General features: G+C 38.2%; 1 protein-coding gene, 2 long non-coding RNA genes and 1 pseudogene across 3 annotated transcripts; all 4 read right to left on the reverse strand.

Moving 5' to 3' along the window:
* Window positions 1-909: 909 nt before the first annotated feature.
* LOC132060739 (uncharacterized) lies at window positions 910-1,734 on the reverse strand. Its single transcript, XR_009415998.1, has 2 exons — window positions 1,294-1,734; window positions 910-1,064 (listed from the first exon to the last, which is right to left on the reverse strand). It is a non-coding gene; the product is annotated as an uncharacterized LOC132060739 (long non-coding RNA).
* Window positions 1,735-4,274: 2,540 nt separating this feature from the next.
* LOC132060740 (uncharacterized) lies at window positions 4,275-5,260 on the reverse strand. The gene is made up of 2 exons (XR_009415999.1): window positions 4,981-5,260; window positions 4,275-4,745 (listed from the first exon to the last, which is right to left on the reverse strand). It is a non-coding gene; the product is annotated as an uncharacterized LOC132060740 (long non-coding RNA).
* Window positions 5,261-10,335: 5,075 nt separating this feature from the next.
* On the reverse strand, window positions 10,336-11,207 carry LOC132059547 (uncharacterized; annotated as a pseudogene).
* A 323-nt stretch (window positions 11,208-11,530) lies between these two features.
* On the reverse strand, window positions 11,531-19,656 carry LOC132061229 (uncharacterized). The gene is made up of 3 exons (XM_059454080.1): window positions 19,529-19,656; window positions 19,222-19,443; window positions 11,531-12,380 (listed from the first exon to the last, which is right to left on the reverse strand). The coding sequence occupies exons 1-3, from the start codon at window positions 19,654-19,656 to the stop codon at window positions 11,531-11,533; spliced, it is 1,200 nt and encodes a 399-aa protein (XP_059310063.1).
* Between the last annotated feature and the right edge of the window lie 627 nt (window positions 19,657-20,283).

Below are 20,283 nucleotides of genomic sequence, written 5' to 3' on the forward strand. Positions count from 1 at the left end.
CAAAGACGCCTTACCCGAGAAATGGACTCATTTTGTTCACTCAATCCTTCTTTTACAATCAAATTCAAGATATGAGCATTACACCGAACGTGTAAAAAATCATTTCCCAAGATGACACCATTCCAATCATTAATTCTCCCTTTCAAGTACCTGATTGCAGCATCATTAGCTGATGCATTATCTAGTGTCACCGTGAATATGTTCTCGATCTCCCAATCTAACAAACAAGCTTCAATTCCTTTTGCAATTGTCTCACCCTTATGATCTGGAGTTTGAAAAAAAGTTAAGATTTTTTTTTTGCAAATTCCACTGATCATCAATCCAGTGAGCAGTAATGACCATATAAGTCAAATTTTGGATTGACGTCCATGTGTCGCTAGTAAGACAAACACGTTGATCTTTAACAAGCCTTTTAAGCTTTTGTTTCTCTTCTTCATAAGTTTTTAAACATTGTCTAGCAATAGTAATGCGAGAAGGTAACTCAAAATTAGGCAAAACAACCGCCATTAGCCTCTTAAAGCCTTCCCCCTCAACGACTCTAAACTGTTGTTCATCTATTATAACAAACTCGGCAATGGCCCTTCTAACTTCGACAACATTATAAACAACCTTTTCCAAACCTCCTTGTCCCCCTCCTTTAATAGGTTTAATATTGAGTGTTGTCTGCTTCCTATCAATGGTCTTAAAAGGGTATTTCTCACACTTGTTAAGCAAATGTCCCCAAAGATTAGAAGTTTCATAATTAGAAGGGCAAGCCAAGTCTTTGGGGCAGTACTTGCATTTTGCCCTCAATTCCCCCATTTTATTAGTAAACTGTGTGTAATGATCCCAAATTTCAGATGTTCTTCTACCATTATCCCCAGGGCTAGGGTCTCGACTACAAGGAGTAGTTCTTTACTTCTTTTCTGCTTTTTAGGAGGTTTACGCACGGAAGAAGTGTTAGGAGCATTACCGTGTGCTTGAGTTACAGCAGATGTTGGTGTTACTGAACTATCTTTAGGAACCTCCAAATGTTCAACCTCCAAATCTTCAATCTCCAAATCTTCAACCTCTGTCCTTTTCATCTGAAAAATATTAGAAATTTAGGACCCATTCGGACAAGAAAAAATAAAGGTAAAAATTCGAAACAGAAAAGGAAACAACTTAAAATCAAGTAGCTAACAAAGGAAACAACTTAAAATCAACTTAAACATTCGAAATAAAAGGAAACAACTTAAAATCAATCGAAACATTCGAAACAAAAAAGGAAACAACTTAAAATCAACTTAAAATTCGAAACAAATTCTTACAAACCTTCTCAAAATTTGACAGCCTTGTTCTTGAGGAGTTGAGGTTGCTCTTGAGCCTTCACTGTGAGTCTATGACTGTGAGTTTGTGAGAAATGTGAGCTTCTGCTTCTCTTGTTCTTTGGCTGGAGCAGAAATCAGAAATGTAAAATGAAAAGAGATAGTAGGGTTTTTACTTTTTACCCTTATGTTTACGACTTATTAGAGTTGGGCTTGGATTGTTGGACATATTCTTTTAAGACATGGGCCTTAAAAATAAGTAGACCAAAATTAAATTAATAATTAAAAGGTATAAAATATCTTTAATTATTTATGAAAAGATAATATTATATATATAAATAATTATAAATTTTATGTATATAATTATCGGTTTGGTTCGGTTATTTATTCAATTATTTTTTACTATAACCATAACCAAACCAAATATTATCGGTTTTTCAAATTTAAAACCAAACCAAACCAAATGTCGGTTTTTTATTCGGTTTGGTTAAATTTTCGGTTTGGTTTGGTTTTAACCAAAACTGTGAACAACCCTAGTTCTGACAGGCAGGAAGTGGGCTAATTTTGTGAGCTTATCAACTGCAACCCATATAGAATCATACCTCCACTGGGTACGGGGCAAGCCTGCAATGAAATCCATATTAATTATCTCCCATTTCCATGTCTGAATCTCCATAGACTGCAATAGACCTCCAGGCTTCTGGTGTTCTATCTTGACCTGTTGACAATTTGGACACTGCGCAACAAATTTAGCTATATCTCTTTTCATACCATCCCACCAATAGACTTCCTTGAGATCGTGATACATCTTTGTCGAGCCTGGATGAATATAATAGCAAGAATAATGTGCTTCCCCCATAACCTGCTGACAAAGTCCCACAACATTAGGAACACATAATCTACCTCGATACCTGAGTACTCCATCACCTGTAATTACAAAGGGTGTCTTTTCTTTCTGAGGTGTCGTATCTTGATAGTGAACTAGAATAAGGTCTTCATACTGACGTTCCTTTATTTCTGCTACCAAAGATGACACTGCTGTGTCTTGAACAGTAACTCCTGCATCACCTGAGTCTAACAATCGAACTCTGAGGCTAGCTAATTGATGAACTTCACTGACCATTTCTCTTTTCTCTAGCTGTACATGTGATAGGCTACCAATGGATTTACGACTAAAGGCATCGACTACTACATTAGCTTTCCCAGGATGGTAAATAATATCAACATCATAATCTTTCAGCAACTCTAGCCATCGCCTCGGGCATAAATTCAAGTCCTTCTACTTAAAGATGTACTAGAGGCTCTTATGATCAGTATAGATATCAACATGGATATTGTATAAGTAGTGCCTCCACATTTTCAAGGCATGAATCACCGCCGCTAATTTAAGATCATGGGTTGGATAATTCTTCTCGTGCTTCTTCAGCTGTCTAGAAGCATAAGCAACAACCTTACCATGCTGCATTAACACATAGCCCAAGCCAATACCTGAGGCATCACAATATATCACATAGCCATCTGCTCCTTCTGGAAGAGTCAAAACAGGTGTTGAAGTCAGCTTATCCTTCAATATCTGAAAACTCTGCTCACAAGCATTGGTCCATTGGAACTTAGCTGATTTCTGAGTCAGTTTAGTCAATGGGGCTGAAAGAGAAGAAAATCCTTCCACGAACCTCCTATAATATCCTGCTAGACCCAAGAAGCTATGTATCTCCATTGGGGTCGTGACCTTGGCCAATTCTTCACAGCCTCAATCTTTTGGGCATCTACCCTAATGCCTTCATCCGAAATAATTTGACCCAGAAAAGCCACGGAGTTCAACCAGAACTCACACTTGGGCTAACTAATGCTCCGGCAGTATTCATGGATTTGATGAATCGTGTATTCAGACCCTTCCTAGATTTGTTCGTCATTGTGTTCATAGATGATATTCTGGTTTATTCACCGTCAGAGGCTAAGCATGCAGAGCATCTATTAGCCGTGCTTAGAGTTCTTTGAAGGAGAGAGCTATATGAGAAGTTTTCGAAGAAATGGGTGCTATTGGTTCAATTTTGTACTCGAGAATGGATAGAAATAAATCATCAGCTTCAAATAAGGGTTCATATGTAATATTAAGTCTTGGGGGAGATACATTATATCTGAAAATGGTCAAGTGCAACAATATGAATCGTTGACTATATTATATGCTGGTTCAAGTGGTGTTGTTGTTGGAGGCCAAGTTAATGGTCGTCTGGTTGCAGCGGAGCCTGTCTAGGTTCTAATTACTACTTTTGCATATAATCCAAGTACAAGTGAAGCACCAATTTGAAGGGTTGCAAGCACGTCTAGTTTGGTACAGTTGTTTATCCATTAACATCAGTGCTTCCTGTTCTTTTTTTTTTTTTTTTTTTGAATACTGGACCACTCAGGTATTTACCTTGAGTGATCTTTTTTGTTAATAATAAAAGAACCTAAAAAAAAAAAAGTACAAGTAATAGGGGCTATTCTTTACCTTACAAATCTTAATGAGGTCAAGCACCTCTACTATTACTAGCAAGCATGTAAGAAATAAGAACTTGATACTCTATGATCATCACGGTATTTATAGCACATACTCTATGATGATATTACAAATGAGGATACTATAAAATGATAAAATAAAATAAGAAAGAAAGTAGAGTAGAGCCCCTTCTTCTTTGTACCTGTGACAAATCCTAAAATCTGTAGCCTTGGTCAATTTGGTTCTTCTCCTTGTCTCCTTCCCCCAACTTTTTCAAGAGTTCTTGAAAATACATATTCTTCTTAGATTTGTTGAACCTTGTTGATGTAGTTGAACCTTTTCACCTTCTACTTTGCCACTCTTATTGGTAGTTGCCTTGGGATAAACTCTTCAGACACTTTATCATCCCAACTATAACGTTACGATGAGTTTTGTATTTATTTTTGCGTTTTCCACTTCTTTGTTGCCTAGAAGAGATGTTTGCGTCCTAGCAGCACTTGCAAAGCATCTATCCGAAATTTCATTCTCCTTGCTTTCATAAAAAAATTACATCTTGTAGAATATGTGGAGAAAAAGAACTACTTCCAACAACTTGTAATTGCTTACTATTGTTAATAGGAGTAAGAGAGTTCAACGTTCCAACTTTACTACTTACAAGTTCATTAAGAATATCTCTATTCGCAATATTACTTTTTGGAGTCCTCGCTTGTGCCATATGATGTCTCGCAGCTAGTGGTGGAACTACCATGGCATGACTAGGCACAAATGTCGGCATTACTGGACTCAACTTGCTGTGCACTGGTGAAGATATAACTTGCTCATCCTCCTCCTTCATATCCCCTCAACTCTTCGCACTCGCACCACTTTTTTGGCCACTCTTAGCATCAGTTGATTGAGTGCATTGGAGTTGAGACCACCATTGTATCTACATTTTGGTCATTTTCCCCATAGACATTAGTTGTCGCCCAGTGCTTCATGTTCTTCTTTGGTTATACTTTGGAAGAAAGAAAAAAGATGATCAGGATACTGCAACTGAAAAGCTTGACGTTATAATTTATGGGAAACTTTAAAACTTGCTTTAGAAAAAGAAAAAAAATCATGAGTTACTAATGAAATAGCATAATAACATAAACAAGGGAAAAATCTTAAGTTGCAAGTCATAAATGAACTGTACAAAATCATATAAATGAAAGAAAATGAAGAGAAAAAACTTACAATTTTGGTGATTCATCGACTCAATTCAAAAGAATCCATGAAGAGGACTCATGCTGGAACCGAGTTCCATCATCATCGTCATCATGGTCGTCTTCATCGTCATTGACATCTACTTCACTATTGTTAGCTCTCTTCATCTCAGCCGCAGTGGATTGAATTGTGTTGAGAATGAGAGAGACTGGTAAAGATCATTATATATAGGAGGGGTTAAGGGGCTAGGGTTTTCTAAAAGTTGTTATAAAATTTCTTAAAATCTTATTTGGTCCTAACTTTTGATACAAGCATCATATTGTGCGTTTTGCGAAACCGTTTGTCAGAAAAGAGACTTTTCCTTTTATGGTCCAAGCAGAAATGAGAGTAAAAGTGGACTTTTCTCATTTATGATTATGGTCGTCCAATAGGACATAACAATTTAAGTGGGACAGGACGGGACGGGGGACAGACTTATGGGGATGGGGGGGCTAAATAGTGGGGACAAAACACTATGCCCGTCCCGTCCCACTAAGCTTACGGGATGGAACTAGACAGGATGGGGGTCTTAATGAGATTTTTACTATTTGTTTGACTCGTGTAACCATGTTATCATATATGAAAGAATAAAGTACAAATTTCATTAATTAAATGATCAATGTGAATTCTCCTACAGTGATTTGTTTGTTGACTAAAGGAACCCAGTTTCACATTTTTAGGAGGTAGTCTATGAGACTTACTGGGTACCCTTGAAGATGCTTAGCCTGTTTGGGCTTGTCATGTTGTGTGGCAGGTGTTGAGTGCATAGGTGACCAAACCCATCGCTAGAGGCAGATCTCTTAGGTTAAGCAGATAGGCTCTGTTGATTTCATTCCTGCGGCAGCAGTTCCTTCTCATACATATTAGTATTATTCCCAAAGAATGGCCTGTTTACTATATTGTATTAGATTTAAGTTTCTTAGAGGCTCATGACTGTCAATGGGTTATGTTCAGATGATATTTCATTGAGTTTATTATTCAGTTTTCAGACATTATTAAACAATTGCTTTATTGATTTTTTTCTTAGATTGAGTCCAGATATAACTTTCAGTTAGATAAGATAGGGTTCACTCAACGGATAGTAAGAGTTGGGTGTCAATCACGCCCCACCCTAGTTGAGGGCGTTACAACAAACTTTTCTAAGTAACATAAATATTTATTAAAATATGTTGTTGATGTATAATCCAAAATTTAAAGAAACAAATCTCAATTCAAACTGATGAATAGTGAACTTATTTGATCAGCTTGGCGAATGAACTAAAAACTTTAATTGGATAGATATACCATATCAATAATACAGTATTATTGTTATTGTACTAATTAACAATATTGTGTAAAATTTATTAGTTTTAGTCAGCAAAAATTACTGAGAGTTTCATGCATTTGTAAAATTCCAAATGTGCATATGCAAACATGTAGTTGTTCATCAACAGAGTTTAAGGATCATATGATTATATAAAGGTTTAAATATTCTTATTCTTTCTATAAAAAGATGAGGAATATGTTTCAAGTTAAAGTAATAAGAGAAAGAAGCAACAGAGAGGATTGTTCAACTCCAAAAACATTATGAGTGGCTTATGTAGTTGAAAGTTGATTTCTTTTGCTTAACTTATACAAATAACTTTAAAAAGAAAAAAAAAATGGATGAAGTTCTTGAATGAATATAATAAAGTGTTAGCCCCAAACAAGCTCTATGGCGATTGCATTGAACTAGAAAAGGAATTTCGATTTGTTGAATGTTGGTAAGAAATTCTACACATATCATAGCCAGTATTCATAATTCTTACTTCTTAATGTTCTCTTTTAGTTAAACTATAATAAAAAGGGGAAATAGATGAGAGAAAATCTAAAAATAGTTTCTCCTTTAAGTTAGGCATTTAACTTGGTCTCATGTTTAAATTATGAAGTAGAAACTTTATAAAAGAAAAGACAGTCGTAAATGTTTTTTTTTAATTTTTTTTTTTTTTAACAAAATAAAGGCTCAGAGAAATATAACAGCTGTATCGATCATGAGACAGTCGTAAAATGCAGGGGCGGAGGCACGTGACGCCAAGGGGTGTCACCCGACACCGCTTGGTTGGAAATATTTTTTATTTATATATACGTAAATAATTTGGCGATTCAATCCGTCAGTGCGCTGTTTTAGGCCTTTAGTTTTACTAGTGAAGTCGAGTGTACGAATCTGATCTGCCCTAATGACTTTTTAAATTCTTTTTAGCATTGTTTGGAAAATTTACTGAAGGCATCAAGTCTTGATCCTTTGACGCCTACCTAAAAACAAAGTTTCTAAACCAAGTGAACCAACATTCATCACGTTCATATTGTTGCCAAAAATAAGTTATTGCCTTTGATGAGCTTCTGAGTTGTTGTTTTGTGACTTGTATAAAAAAATATTTAGTAATAATTCCAATGATTTTATTATATATACGATTCAAAAAATAGAAGCTCATCGAGGAGAGTTGTAATTTTATACATGAATTGTGTTTTTCTAAATTATGATGTCATTATAGTGATTTATAAGTTATTGTCTTTGATTAGCTTTTGGGTAGTTATTATGTGACTTGTAAAAAAAGTATTTAGTAATATTTTTAATGAGTTTATTATGGATACTTTTCAAAAAATAGAAGCTAATCGAGGAGAGTTGTAGTTTAATACTTGAATTGTGTTTCTAATTATGATGTCGTTATAGTGATTTATACATTTGTTCACTGTAAGTGGCTCAAGGGGGAGACTAGTGAATCCTTCGCTTTAGGCCTCTAAAAATTTGAGGCTCCAATTTTTTTTAATTAATCATTAATTTCACGATTTAATCTTCGCTTAGACAATATTGTAGTTTGTAGAAAAATAAAAAAGTAAAAAAGCAAAAAGAAAAACTGTCTACTTTTATTGTAAAAATATTTTAGACTTTTACATTAGACTATTCACATCTTCATATTAGTAAATAAATTTTATACAACAATATCATACAGATTGTATTGCAACCACATGGTTAACATCTCATTAACTTAAATTAATCCTTACTAATATAAATAATAGCAATTATATTATTATGTGAAATTAAAGACTTTATGTTGTTAAGAATATACACTATAAACAAAAGTATGAAAAAAAGTATAGGCCTCTTATTAAAAATACCTTGATTCATTTCTTTAAATATCGACACCACTTATGAATAATTATGTGTACGCCACTGCGTAAATGTAGCACAGATCGAAGAGAAAAAATATGGCTAGCCTAATACTGAAATTAAAATTATGGTTATAACAAAGAGGACTCTATCCTACCAAAATATTGCATAAACAAGAGAATTTTTGTTTCATCATACAACTTTCAACATTTATTTAAGGTAGAAGAGCAATTATAAACCAGCAAAACACTCATAAAAAATAATACTAAAAGAAATAAATTTACCTATTTTGACTATTGCAGATTGGCATTGTATGTCGCAAACGGTAAGCAATTGTGTCCAATTAAAAGAACAATACTATCCAGGGAAGAATAATTGTTGAAAGAATTTTCAACTAGTAAATTGGTCCGCGCTTTGCGCGGTTATCAAAATATGAATCTTTGCAACGACTAAAGTATCTTAAAATTAACTTAAAACAAATAATTCAAAATTTCAAGTTTATAATTTCAACTTAGAAAAATTTCATAAAACTTATATTTCGAAAACGGAGCAAATCAAATCATAACATAATCTTATAAAAACACACTAGTTTTTTTTTTCTTTTACATCATAAAACAAAAATCCTAAAAGAAAATTCAAAAATATTTTCCTTTAGTTTCATCATTCAAATATATTAAACTTCACGAAATATTTTATTTTACGCTAAATTACTTGTTATATACATGTAGGAAATATATTGTGGTACATAATTGTATTGTTTAATACATACATATTCGATATATGCCGTAAATTAGAATATAATTATCTTCAAAAGATTTTCTTAATGTAAGAATAAAAGGGCAAAATAAAAGGCAACCAAATAAGGAAAGTAATATGGAGTAGTAGGGGTGTCAATGGTTCGGCTCGGCCGGTTTTTTGCAAAAATTTATACCATACCAATTTTTCGGTTACTCTACTATATATAACCAAAATTAAATTTTTGAAAACCGTCCTATTGAGATCGGTTTTTCTTCGGTATCGGTACGGTTCGGTTAATATTCTGTATTTAAAAAAAAATCACATAATGCAATATAAAAAAATAAGGATTAAAAAGTTATGAAAGAAACAAACTGAAAACACTACATTATTGATGCTCACAAATACAACGACATCTACTTATAACTTATAAGGGACACACTACACAATAAATATGTATATTCGTTGCTTCTAAAATAATGTTAAAATTATTAAAAACTAGAATTATACTATGGATTGATGGATCTTGCAGGTAGTAAGGCAGCAAACCAACAATTGTATCAAGACATGATAATTGGTGTTTAAAGATTTTTTATCATAAGAAATTATTGAAAAGCATAACTATATAAATTAATAGTCATATAGGTTCCAGTGGCAGTGGAGAAAGAGCAATTGTACTAAAAAAATTAGTTAAAAAGAATTTGCAATATGAAGTTATATGTAGTTACTACCATTGCTAATTGGAATAAGAACTTTAAAAATTTAGAAAAAATATAAACAAAAAGAAGAGGAGGAGAAACCAAACCTTTTCTTCTTTTGCAGCAGTTGATGATATTATTGTGTAGTAGTGTTCCAAACTTTATGTATTTGGTTTCAATAGGGTCGACGGGTAGGTTTAAGTTTTAGTTATAGCCCTCTCCATTTAAATTCATCCCAAGGACAAAATATCTAAAGCTATGTATTATAAATTATGATATATAAAATATATTTCTACATATGTATTTATTCGGTTCGGTTCGGTATTTTTTCGGTATTTTTATACAATAACAAACCCACCCTAATTATTCGGTATGGTTATCCATTTATTTTAAAAACTTCGGTTTTATTAAAAAAAAACCTAAAAATCGATTCGCTACGGTACGGTTCGGTCGGTTAAATCAACAACAACAACAACATACCCAGTTGAATCCCACAGTGTGGGGTCTGGGGAGGGTTAAATGTACGCAGACCTTACCCCCACCTTGGTAGGGAGGCTGTTTCCGAAAGACCCTCGGCTCAAAAGAAAACAAGAAAACAAGGGGAGAAAAGTCAGATACCGACAGGCAAATCAAAGCAATGCGAAAATGAGAGAAAACAAGGGTAAAGAAGTCATGATAAAACAGCATAGAGAGACAAGACCCAACACATAAAAGTAGGAAACATAGGGCAATAAAAAGTAGAGCAAAGCTACGCCTACTAGTGCGACAGAAAAGCGAGACTACCTACTAGCCTTCTACCCTAATCTGAGCGCTCCACAACCTCCTATCTACGGTCATGTCCTCGGTAATCTGAAACAGCGCCAAGTCCTGCCTAATCACCTCTCCCCAATATTTCTTTGGCCTTCCTCTACCTCTCCTAAAACCGTCCAAAGCCAACCTCTCACACCTCCGCACTGGGGCATCTATGCCTCTCCTCTTCACATGCCCAAACCATCTCAACCTCGCTTCCCGCATCTTGTCCTCCACCGATGCCACTCCCACCTTGTCCCTGATGTCCTCATTCCTGATCCTATCTCTCCTAGTGTGCCCACACATCCACCGTAGCATTCTCATTTTCGCGACTTTCATCTTCTGCACGTGAGAGTTCTTGACTGGCCAACACTCGCCCCCCCGTACAAAAGAGGCGGTCTAACCACCACTTTATAGAACTTTCCCTTAAGTTTTGGTGGCACTTTCTTGTCACACAGCACTCCGGAAGCGAGCCTCCATTTCAACCATCCTGCACCAATACGATGCGTGACATCATCGTCAATATCCCCATTTTATTGCAGAATAGACCCAAGATACTTGAAACTTCCTTTCTTTTGAATGACCTGGGTACCAAGCTTCACTTCCACGTCAGCCTCCTGAGGTACACCACTGAACCTGCACTCCAAGTACTCTGTTTTGGTCCTACTCAACTTGAATCCTTTAGACTCTAACGTTTGTCTCCAATCCTGTAGCTTAGAGTTAACTCCGCTGCGAGTCTCTTCTATCAAGACTATGTCATCCGCGAACAACATACACCATGGCACCTCACCTTGAATTTGTCGCGTCAATCCATCCATCACCAAGGCAAATAGAAATGGACTAAGGGCTGATCCCTGATGCAAACCCATCAGAACTGGGAAGTGCTTCGAGTCTCCTCCTATAGTCCTCACTCGGTCTTGGCTCCATGATACATGTCCTTGATCGCTCTAATGTACGCCACAGGTACACCTTTAGCCTCCATGCATCTCCACAGAACCTCTCTTGGCACTTTATCGTAAGCTTTCTCTAGGTCGATGAATACCATGTGCAAGTCCCTTTTACGCTCCCTATACTGCTCCACCAATCTCCTAACAATATGAATGGCTTCAGTAGTAGAACGCCCCGGCATGAATCCGAACTGGTTCTCTGAAATAGACACGTCTCTCCTCACCCTCATCTCTACCACCCTTTCCTACACTTTCATAGTGTGGCTTAGCAGCTTGATACCTCTATAGTTGTTACAGCTTTGAATGTCACCCTTGTTCTTGTACAAAGGGATCATTGTACTCCACCTCCATTCTTTGGGCATCTTCGCCGTCTTGAAAATGACATTAAACAACCCAGTCAGCCACTCCAAGCCTGCCCTTCCTGCACTCTTCCAAAATTCCACAGGAATCTCGTCAGGTCCGGTCGCTCTTCCCCTGCACATCCTACGGACAGCACCCTTAACCTCGTCGACCCTTATACTCCTACAATAACCACAATCGCGATGCCTCTCAGAGTACTCCAAATATCCCAACACAAAGTCTCTGTCCCCTTCATCGTTCAAGAGTTTATGGAAGTACGACTGCCATCTCCGTCTAATGAGAGCTTCCTCCACTAACACTTTGCCATCCTCGTCCTTAATGCACTTCACTTGATCCAGGTCGCTTGCCTTCCTCTCTCTGGCCTTGGCAAGCCTGAATAACTTCTTATCCCCGCCTCTGTCCTCTAGTTCTGCATAAAGGCGTTCAAACGCAGCCGTTTTCGCTGCCGACACTGCGAACTTCGCCTCCTTTCTCGCCATCTTATACTTTTCCCTATTCGTCCGCTTCTCTTCGTCATCCTTGCTGTCTACCAGCTTTGCATATGCCTGCTTCTTTGCTTCCACTTTACCTTGGACTTCCCCATTCCACCACCAATCCCCTCGGTGCCCACCACGGCGACCTCTTGAGACTCCTAGAACCTCTCTAGCTGCTTCTCTAATGCAACTGGACGTCCTATCCCCATACTGCTTGCATCTCCCCTGCTCTCCTACGCCCCCAAAGCCATCAACTTCTCCCCTAATTCTTAGGCACTAGACAAAGTCAAACTCCCCCACCTGATCCTCGGCCGGTCATCTACGACCCTCGGTCGGTTAAATCGATTTTTGAAAAACCATTGATACCCAGGAGTAGTATCTGATAAATTCTCCAAATTGAGGGAATGCACAAAGGGCACAAGTTTTGGCTACAAATGGACGTGGATGATGCAAATTGATCTGTAAAATCCTCATTTTATTCCAAAATTTATGCAAAATCCCTACAATTCTTCCTCTTTCTCTTGTATTCTTTTTACCATCCCAATACTTCCATAATCATTTTATCAATTCATCACAGATAGTAGTTAGTACAATGTAAAGGAGTCCAAAAAAAAAAAAAAGGACAATAGCACTCCTTATTAGATCCTTCTTTAGCTTTATTGCATATTCAGATGCTTGCTATACTTGTGGTCAGGTAGGGCATATGATGAGAGATTGCCCGTCGATAAGCGGCAGAGTTGGGGTCCAGCCCATAGGATCAGCGGCTGGTTCTTCGTCGTTGCGTCCACCGTGCGTACTCCCGCACTCGGCGAAGCCGAGGTAGAGGCCGAGGGGGAGCATCTACTTGTGTGTCACACAAAGACCGCTTATATGCTTTAGCCGGACGACAGGGTCTTGAGTCGTCCCCAGATGTGGTTACAGGTACATTGACTGTGTTTTCTCATGATGTGTATGCGTTGATAGATCCGGGTTCCACATTATCATATATTACCCCATATGTTGCTAATCGTATTAGGGTGAAACCTGAGCCAATTAAACCCTTTGAGGTGTCTACTCCGGTTGGTGATCCCGTGATAGCTAAACAAGTGTATAAAAATTGTATTATTGTGATATGTGATCGCCAAACCAAAGCTGATTTAGTTGAACTAGAAATGTTAGACTTTGATGTTATAATGGGTATGGATTGGTTGGCCTCATGTTATGCTAATGTTGATTGCCGAATGAAATTAGTTCGATTCCAATTTTCGGGAGAGCCTATGCTTGAATGGAAAGGTAATACGGCAACCCCAAGGGGTAGGTTTATTTCCTACCTTAAGGCAAGAAAGATGATAGCTAAGGGCTATATTTATCATCTAGTCCGAGTTCGTGATACGGAAGCAAAGTCACCAACTTTCCAATCTGTTCCGGTAGTGAATGAGTTTCCGGATGTATTTCCAGATGAACTTCCAGGCCTTCCTCCAGAAAGAGAGATTGACTTCGCCATTGATGTGTTGCTGGATACTAAACCTATTTCTATTCCTCCTTATCGAATGGCTTCGGCAGAATTAAAAGAGTTAAAGGCTCAGTTGAAAGATTTGCTCGAAAAGGGGTTCATTAGACCCAGTTCATCACCGTGGGGAGCGCCAGTCTTATTTGTGAAAAATAAAGATGGCTCCCTACGAATGTGTATCCTCTTCCAAGAATTGATGATTTATTTGATTAACTACAAGGTGCTAAGTGGTTTTCCAAAATAGATCTGAGGTCGGGTTATCATCAAGTGAGAGTCAGAGAAGAAGATATTCCCAAGACAGCTTTCAGAACAAGATATGGCCATTATGAATTCAGAGTGATGTCGTTTGGGCTGACTAATGTTCCGGCAGTGTTCATGGACTTAATGAATAATGTATTCAGGCCTCTCTTAGATCTGTTCGTGATAGTATTCATTGATGATATTTTAGTGTATTCTCGCACAGAATCAGAACATGCAGATCATCTACGTATTGTTCTTGGAATTCTCCATACTCGGGAGTTGTATGCAAAATTTTCAAAGTGCGAGTTTTGGCTAAATCTTGTGACATTCTTGGGCCATGTTATTTCAGATGATGGCATTCGAGTTGACACTCAGAAAATTGAAGCTGTAAAGACTTGGCCAAGGCCTACGACGCCTACAAAAGTTCGTAGTTTTCTGGGTTTGGCAGGTTATTATAGAAGATTCGTAGAGGGATTTTCATCTATTTCAGCCCCATTGACGAAGTTGACCCAGAAATCAGCAAAATTTCAGTGGAATGACGCTTGTGAGCGTAGCTTCCAAGAGCTAAAGGACAGGTTAACCTCAGCCCCAGTTTTAACGCTTCCAGAAGGGCCGGATGGCTATGTTGTGTATTGTGATGCTTCCGGTGTTGGGTTAGGATGTGTATTAATGCAACATGGAAAAGTCATCGTTTATGCTTTGAGGCAGCTGCGAAAAAATGAAAAGAATTACCCAACTCATGATCTTGAATTGGCTGCAGTTATTCATGCATTAAAAATGTGGAGACATTACTTGTATGGTGTGCACGTTGATATCTATACAGATCACAAGAGTCTTCAATATATTTTCAAACAAAAGGAGTTGAACCTGCGATAGAGGCGGTGGCTAGAATTACTGAAGGATTATGATGTGAATATCTTATACCACCCCGGAAAGGCAAATGTAGTAGCGGATGCGCTTAGCCGCCGATCTATGGGTAGCTTATGCGAAGTCCCCTCGGAAAAGAAAGAAATAATCCATGAGCTCCATCAGTTAGCAAATCTTGGAGTACGCATAATTGATTTAGGCGATGCAGAGGTTAGTGTTAACGATCCCACAGTTTCGTCCTTGGATGCAGAAATAAAAGAGCGCCAATACGAGGATCCCAAATTGAAGTATTATAAAGGTGTGAAGTTTCCAAAAGAAAAGTCACCATCTCGGTAGATGGGGTTCTCGGGTCGAATAGGTTACGGGGTTCTCATTACTCCAGGTATTCTATTCATCCAGGAACGACAAAAATATACCATGATCTCAAATTGATGTATTGGTGGGATGGCATGAAAAGAGACATAGCAGAATTTGTAGCTCAATGTCCAAATTGCCAACAAGTAAAGGTAGAACATCAAAAGCCAGGAGGATTATTGCAAGCAATAGAAATTCCTACATGGAAATGGGAAGTGATCAATATGGACTTTATTGTAGGATTGCCCCGCTCTCGAGGCAAGTATGATTCTATATGGGTGATTGTGGATAGATTGACAAAAGCAGCTCATTTTCTTCCAGTCAGAACCACCTACTCAGCTGAAGATTATGCAAGGTTATATCTTAAGGAGATTGTGAGACTTCACGGTATTCCAATATCTATCATCACAGATAGAGGAGCACAGTTTACAGCTAAGTTTTGGAAATCCTTTCAAGAAGGTCTAGGTACTCAAGTAAGGCTCAGCACGGCATTTCATCCGCAAACTGACGGACAAGCCGAGCGTACTATACAGACCTTGGAGGATATGCTACGAGCATGTGTACTAGATTTTGGTGGTAGTTGGGATGACCACTTACCCCTAATTGAATTTGCCTATAATAATAGCTATCATTCCAGTATCCAGATGGCTCCGTATGAAGCGTTATATGGAAGAAAGTGCAGATCTCCAATTGGATGGTTTGATGTCAGAGAAGTGCGATTAATAGGCCCCGAGTTGATTCAACAAGCTGTAGAAAAAGTCAAGGTGATCCGAGATCGATTAGTGACAGCCCAAAGCCACCAAAAATCTTACGCGAACAACCGCCGGTGAAATTTAGAGTTCCAAGTTAATGATTGGGTGTTCTTAAAAGTATCACCGATGAAAGGGGTGATGAGATTCGGTAAGAAAGGAAAGTTAAGTCCTCGATACATTGGACCCTACAAAATCATCCGCAAAGTGGGTCAAGTGGCGTATGAATTAGAATTGCCTTCAGAGCTTGAATTAGTTCATCCAGTATTCCATGTTTCAATGCTCTGCAAATGTGTGGGAGATCCCACAAAGATTGTGCCAATAGATGATGTTCAGATTTCAGAAAAACTAGCCTATGAAGAAGTTCCTATTGCCATACTAAACAGGCAAGTACGAAGGCTTCGGAACAAGGAAATAGCTTCAGTTAAAGTCTTGTGGTGAAACAACAATCGGGAAGAGATGACTTGGGAAGCGGAAGAGAAGATGAAGTCCGCATATCCGCATTTATTTCAGCCCCCAGAAGAGGTCTATGATGAAACTTCGAGATGATAAGGTATGTATGCTTTCCTTTTATGTATATGGGTCGTGTGTGGCCAACTTGTATCGTTATTATGTTGTGGCCCAGTGAGGCAATGATATTATGGGTTGTTGTGACAGGATGGTAATGCCATATTATAGGGGAAACTCTGGCGAAATTTTTCTAGAATCCTCGACGACTTAAAATTCGAGGACGAATATTCCAAAAGGGGGGGAAGAATGTTACACCTCAGAAAATTCCCGTTGGTGTACAGTGAATAGACGAGCGAGGGGTATGATGTATACGAGGTTTGGACAAGTAAGAAATAGTATTTGAAGATCCTAATTAAGATTTCTAAAGGCATTCGAGTTAGTGAAGGAAAGTTGTTAAGGAAAGCAAGTCATATGTTGAGTGACGGATAGGAATTTCGAGTGTTGAACTAATGGTGTATGAATGATGCCCTAAGGAAGAGTTATAACGTCCCTTAGATTGGTATTGAAGTGATAAACAAGTGCTAAGAAGGTTCCATAAGGATCGGAGATCAAACGAGTCGACGAAACGATTCTCGAAAAAACTGGGCAACCTACGGCCAGACATACTGGCCGTATAAAATCTACGGACCGTATGTCCAGCCGTAGATCCAGCCCAGAATGACATATTCTACTGGACCAAATATACGGTCCAACATACGGTCAGTAGAAATTATACGGACCGTATGTTGGTCCGTATATTCCAATCGGGACTGAAGTGAATTTTATATAAGGGACCCTTTTTCATTTCATTTCATTTCATCTTCCACCTCCACACTTCAAGAAACCTCTAGAGTGTTCCAAACATTTCATCCATAAGAAAACAAGAGAAATCAAAGATCATCAACAAGAAATCAAGTGAACTAAGTGAAGGAAACCCATTAAAAGTCATACAAATCAAGAAAACCCAAGGGAGAGGAAATAGGGTTTTTGTGCAAAGAGTGTATCATCAACCAAGGCTTACTCCTCCATCATCCAAGGTAATTTTCATGATCTTTCTATGTTGTTTGAAGTATTTATGAGTTGAAACACATGGATTGTGGAAGAGTATAGGAAATGGGTCATAAGTGTGTGAATAGTGCCATTATTGAATAGTAGTTGGATTGAATCATGGAAATGGATGCGTTGACGTTATAAATGGGTTATAAACGATATTTAGAACATGAAATGAGTATTGTATGAGAAAGAATGCGACAATAGACTTTGATCATGATTTTGGAGAATTGAAGTGGAATTGTGAAATGCGAATCATGTAAATGAATGACGATTGTTGTTAGTGATATTATGATGGTTGTTACGAATGTTGGGAGTTGATATGGAATATGGCGAAAAGTAGTATAAACAAAGGAAATGCTGCCCAAATTTATCTAGCTTTAGTAAGTATGTTTTCGTGATTGATTAGCTAATGTCGATACGAATTCTCTTGAAGGTAAACAAGTGCATTAAAGGAGAACGAGCAAGCGATAGAATAGCTAAACGACGAAGGTATGTGAGGCTAGTCCCTTCTTTCTAAGGCATGAGTCCTATGGCATGATTTCCTCTTCCTTGTGAATGTTCCATCTTCAAGAAGACTATGAGCCCTTGTTCATGAATAGACACACGAGATAAGAGATATGCTACGATTATGATAACGTTAACGACAAGCTAAGTCTAGAGATGCTATAGTCTATGATATGGTGCTCCTATTAAGCTAATGAAGCTATCCATAGTCCATTGATGTTGATCGTCATACACACTCACCTTATGCTTGTTCCTTCAAGGTGAGGCAGGTTACTTACGAGTGTTTCATAATGAAGTCGGGGGTCCACGACCTTACGTCACCCCGATAGCGCATGATTGTCTATGAGCCTCTATGCATGTACTATGATGAGTTATGATAAGCATATTATGATAAGCATGTTATGATAAGCATGTTATGATGATATTACACCGCGCCTAGTTGGCCGGGCAGTCACCGCCAAGGCGGGCAGCTATACACCATGGCCAGATGGCATGGGCAGACACCACTAGTGGGCGGCATGAGATGGTACCCTGAACGCGGGAGGCCTGGACACAGGCTAATGCTAATATTATTGCTAATGTTATTGATTATCACACCGTACCTATATGGTCGGGCAGATTATACATTTATGTCTAAATGATATGATGATGAGTATGAAAATAAGCTAGCATGTACTACTTCCTTTATGATTCAGTCAGTTACAGATTGCTCCTCATTGATTCCTCCTTATTTCATTGATGTCTTATTATTATTTATGCCTTACATACTCAGTACAATATTCGTACTGACGTCCTTTTCTTCGGACGCTGTGTTCATGCCCACAGGTAGACAGGGAGGTGATCCAGACTCATAGGAGCTAGCAGTTGACTCGAGAGCACTCCCTTTTTTTTTCGGAGGTGCCTTTGACTATTCTTTTGGTACATATGTCTGTATATGTTCATTTTGGGCATGACGGGGTCCTGTCCCGTCCATATGTCTAGTACTCTAGTAGAGGCTCGTAGATACGCAGTGTGGGTAGCATGGTCCCATAGTTTGTATGTATATGTACGTGCGTGTATATATATTATTTTGATAGCCGAAGGGCTTATGTTTATAAAAGTGATTATGTTTCAAATGATGATATATTTCTATGATTATGAGCATATAGTATGAATGAGAGCAGATAAATAAAGAATGAGCGGTATTCGGTGGTTAGCCCCGGATACCCGTCATGGCCTGTAGCTGGGTCTTGACAATTCTAACTACAATTAGTAGCTTTATGTCGTATACCCCATACACATGTGTTCCATCTATTGATATTACTAGCCAACAATGAGCAAAACCATCAATGCATGATTTGAATGCCCAAAACACAAACTCAAAAATATTACCGGGCACACCAGGCTTTGATTTGAGCTTCCATTCAACAACGATACCAGGATTAAAGTGTTGTAGAGCCATCATGTATCTCGGTAACGTCCTGAAAGAGCCCTCCCAATTGCTGTAGACTATCTCATGTGCACGCCCAAGATACGCCTTCCGCCTACTAACGGTTTTGCGATATTTCAGAACAACTGTAATACAATCTTTAATAGGGTACCTGGATAAGTTCAAACATCAACATATAGCAACGAGGAACATCGTATTAACATCAAAATTAAAATAAACTTAGGCGAATGGGATACCTTGGGCTTTTTACAATGTCGCCAACTAACACAACAACAATCATATTGGGATCCAGATTGCAATGATCATCTGGGACGTCACCCATATCACAAGTGTACCTTGTGTAGAACTTTGAAATAGTCCGCATCTTTTCAGCGGTCTCCTTACCATGGAGCATCCATTAGCATCCTTGATTTTTTCGCTTGCAGACCAATCGCCAAAGTTTTCGAGTGGAATCGTCAACTTTGAACTCCCTCATCCCCTGGATGCAATAAATCTTAACAGCCATTTGCAATGATTTGTTCGAGTTGAAAATCATGCCTTTTGCAATATGAACCTTCTGTTTTACAAGATTCACTGGCTCTTTCCACAAACTTCGCCGAATACGATCATCATCCCTAGTAAAGACAAAGTCATCGGGGCGATCTTGAAGATGATCAAGATAGGGGATCTCATCGGAATGCCATTGAATCGGGGTCGACTCTTGCTGTTGAAATTGACTTTACGGCATAGGCGCTTGCTGGTCAAATGGGTGCTGTCAATTCAGTTCTTCCTGGTATGCCGGACTATTCATCATGTCTTGCAACAGTTCTACTTGATATTGAGGATTAGTACCAACCTCAACCTCATCCTCATTTTCTTCATCTTCACTTTCCTCCACATTAGGTATTTCCTCACTATCACTCGATGATGTCACTATATAATTCGGATAATCCGGACCATCTATAGCATGTCTTTGCCTATAATTTGGTGCAACGACCACATTCTCCCTACA

The sequence above is a fragment of the Lycium ferocissimum genome, chromosome 6, assembly GCF_029784015.1.
Source record: "Lycium ferocissimum isolate CSIRO_LF1 chromosome 6, AGI_CSIRO_Lferr_CH_V1, whole genome shotgun sequence".
In the NCBI taxonomy this organism is placed as follows: Eukaryota; Viridiplantae; Streptophyta; class Magnoliopsida; order Solanales; family Solanaceae; genus Lycium; species Lycium ferocissimum.

Coding starts and splice junctions, on each gene's coding strand:
- LOC132061229 (XM_059454080.1), bottom strand. CDS start 19,656: ATGCGGACTATTTCAAAGTTCTACACAAGGTACACTTGTGATATGGGT. Junction 19,444..19,528: donor GACATTGTAAAAAGCCCAAG/GTATCCCATTCG, acceptor GAACTTATCCAG/GTACCCTATTAAAGATTGTA. Junction 12,381..19,221: donor GTGCCCGGTAATATTTTTGA/GTTTGTGTTTTG, acceptor CCTAAGAATTAG/GGGAGAAGTTGATGGCTTTG.